We start from the raw sequence: 2,500 nt of genomic DNA, 5'->3' as shown, positions 1-2,500 counted from the left end.
TCTCCTTCTCCCCCCCCTTTCCCTCTCTCCTTCTCCCCCCCCCTTTCCCTCTCTCCTTCTCCCCCCCCTTTCCCTCTTTCCTTCTCCCCCCCCTTTCCCTCCTTCTCCCCCTTTTCCCTCTCCCCTTCTCCCCCCTTTCCCTCTCCCCCCTTTCCCTCTCCCCTTCTCCCCTTCTCCCCTCCTTTCCCTCTCCCCTTCTCCCCCCTCTCCCTCTCTCCCATCCCCTTCCCTCTCCCCCATCCCCACCGCCTCCCTCCTATTCGCTCTTATTTCCCCTAGTCTTCTTTCTTCCCCCGCCCTTCTCTTCTCTTTTCTCTTTCCTTCTTCCCCCCTCTCCCTTCTATTCTCTCCGTCCTCCTCTTCTCCCTCTCCCCTCTCTCTACATTGTAACCTCTTTTTTTCTTTTATATCCGTTTTCATCAAAGAAATCAAACTACCTTCATGAGGAAATTATGAATTGGGGAAACCAGAGTGCAATTATTTCTAGTGTTGAAGGAATGCTCATAAACTTGTTTTGATTTGACTCATGTGTGGACACATTCTTTGAAGTGAAAGCTCCGTTTATATCGGGTCTTTACGAGTAGGGAGACTGATGTGAAGTTGCTTTGTCTTTTCAGAGTGCTGTGGGTCCTACGGTCATTGTTGGGAGTGAGGGAAGAGGTGACGTCGGCAGTGAAATCTAGTGGCCAGTGTTGTGCACAGTGTTACTTGTGTCATCGCAGTGTTTCTCACACAAAAATGTGGGTGGTGTAAATAGAGGGTGGCAGGTGCCGCGGGCGGTGCCATGGGTGGCAGGTAGCACCGCGGCGCGGGTGTGTCGCGGGAGTGGGTGGGCGTAATGGCCCCCGCCCTTACTCAAGCGTCGGACCCGCAGACGTTTCACGTGACTGCCCACCACCACTCTCCTGCTCGCCCTGGCGAGGCTCCGTCGAGCCGCAGTAGCCCCCCGCCCACCGCCCACCTTGCGCTGCAGTATGGTGGGCTGAAGGAGCCTCACGACTGCACGGACGCCCACCTTGCCGCTGCCCTTACGAACGGCACGCGTCGCGCCCGCCTTCTGCCGCCCTCGCCTGCAGGCGCGGGTGGGTTGGCGTGCGGGCGGGAGGGCTGTGACCCTCCGCCACGCCCCCACGCCGCCCACACTACCATGGACCCACCATCGGGCGCAACGGCCCCCTCTGAAGATACGAGTCAGCCCCCCAACTGCTGTGAAAGCAACGCCATGGGTCAGGACACAGGACAGCAGGGCGCCCCCGGCCAACCGCCGCCGCCCCCGCCCCACGCCGCCGACCACAAGGCACCGCGCCCTCCCTCTCAGGATGGAGACCTCCTGGCACTCATCGGGCGGGACTTCGCTAACATGAACGAGATCATTGACACGCTGACCCGTCTGGCGGACAACCCCGAGGTGCTGGCGGCGGTGGACACGGCCGCCCTCGACCTGCACGGCCAGTGCGAAGGCGTCGCGCACCAGGCGCTAGACCCACAAGCCCAGGTGCGCCAGGTCACCAAGGAGGAGCGAGCGCACCTCCTCGTGGACGAGCTCGACCGTCGCCACCTGCAGATAGAACGGCGTCAGATTCGCCTCCTTCGCCGACTGCGGCGAGTCACGGCCCGCGGCTTGGGTGCCTCCGTGTCTGGCCAACTTCGCGAGTTGCTGGACCACGCCCACGGCGCTCTCGCCAAGCAACGAGAGCACGCGAGCGCCTCCGAGGATGGCCCTGCCCCGACCGCCAGCCCCGAGGTCGGAGTGGAGGCGCTCCGTGCCGACGACATGCGCTCCATGTCTACCTCAGCCTTGGTCAACCTTGTGAGACGCGTTGAAGCTTCCCAAGGCCTGGCCAGGCTCGCGGCTGCCTCCCACCGCCCCCCTCGGAGCCGCCCGCCGACGCCCGCACCGGCGTTGCCGGAACACACACGCGCTGAGGTTTCGGCGGTGAGCGCGGAGGTGGAGGCTGCTGCCCACGCCCATACCCACCACGACTCTGATGCCACAGAGTCGTCCTCTGGAGGAGAATCATGTGATGAAGGAGACGGATACAACGACACAAATACCCATCATGTCCCTGTGTGAGTACACTTTTGTTCAACAAAACGCCAACACCAAAGTAGGAAAAGGAAGGGAAACGGCCACATTGTTTACGTCATAATCTGGCTGTTTCTTTTCTTTAGACTTTTTTTGTAATGTCAGAGTCGTATTTAAAAAATGAACAACTGCAGAGGGAAGTGAGGTCTGTCAAGAAGCAAAGTCATGATCACTTATTCTAATGAGGCCATTGTGTGATACATGGTCTCCTCTTTCGCAAGTAAAGGATTTTTTTTTTAATTCGTAATTTTCCAAAATTATTAAATAGTAATTTGAAAGATGCGTAACAAACGTGTCCAAGTGCTAAGATTGGGGGTTTTGCGGCATGGTTGGCTTAAGCAGCACAGTTCCTACAACCATAAGAGTAAGTTTAACCTTCTTGCATTGCGGAAGACCTAGGGGACATCGTTAAAA

General features: G+C 58.1%; 1 protein-coding gene across 3 annotated transcripts in view; it reads left to right on the top strand.

Annotated features, from left to right (window-relative positions):
• LOC122245946 (uncharacterized) overlaps positions 1 to 2,500 on the top strand; it is a 68,796-nt gene that overhangs the window by 4,411 nt on the left and 61,885 nt on the right. For all 3 annotated transcript variants that reach the window (XM_043004117.2, XM_043004119.2, XM_043004115.2), the window contains exon 2: positions 618 to 2,070. In XM_043004117.2, the coding sequence (XP_042860051.1) occupies positions 839 to 2,070 (1,232 nt within the window). In that variant the 5' untranslated portion in view covers positions 618 to 838. The remainder of the gene's footprint in view (positions 1 to 617; positions 2,071 to 2,500) is intronic.

Source organism: Penaeus japonicus, unplaced genomic scaffold (assembly GCF_977035675.1).
Source record: "Penaeus japonicus unplaced genomic scaffold, GWHDUDI00000001_assembly GWHDUDI00000035, whole genome shotgun sequence".
Taxonomy (NCBI): domain Eukaryota; kingdom Metazoa; phylum Arthropoda; class Malacostraca; order Decapoda; family Penaeidae; genus Penaeus; species Penaeus japonicus.
This window is presented reverse-complemented; position numbering and strand designations above follow the sequence as displayed.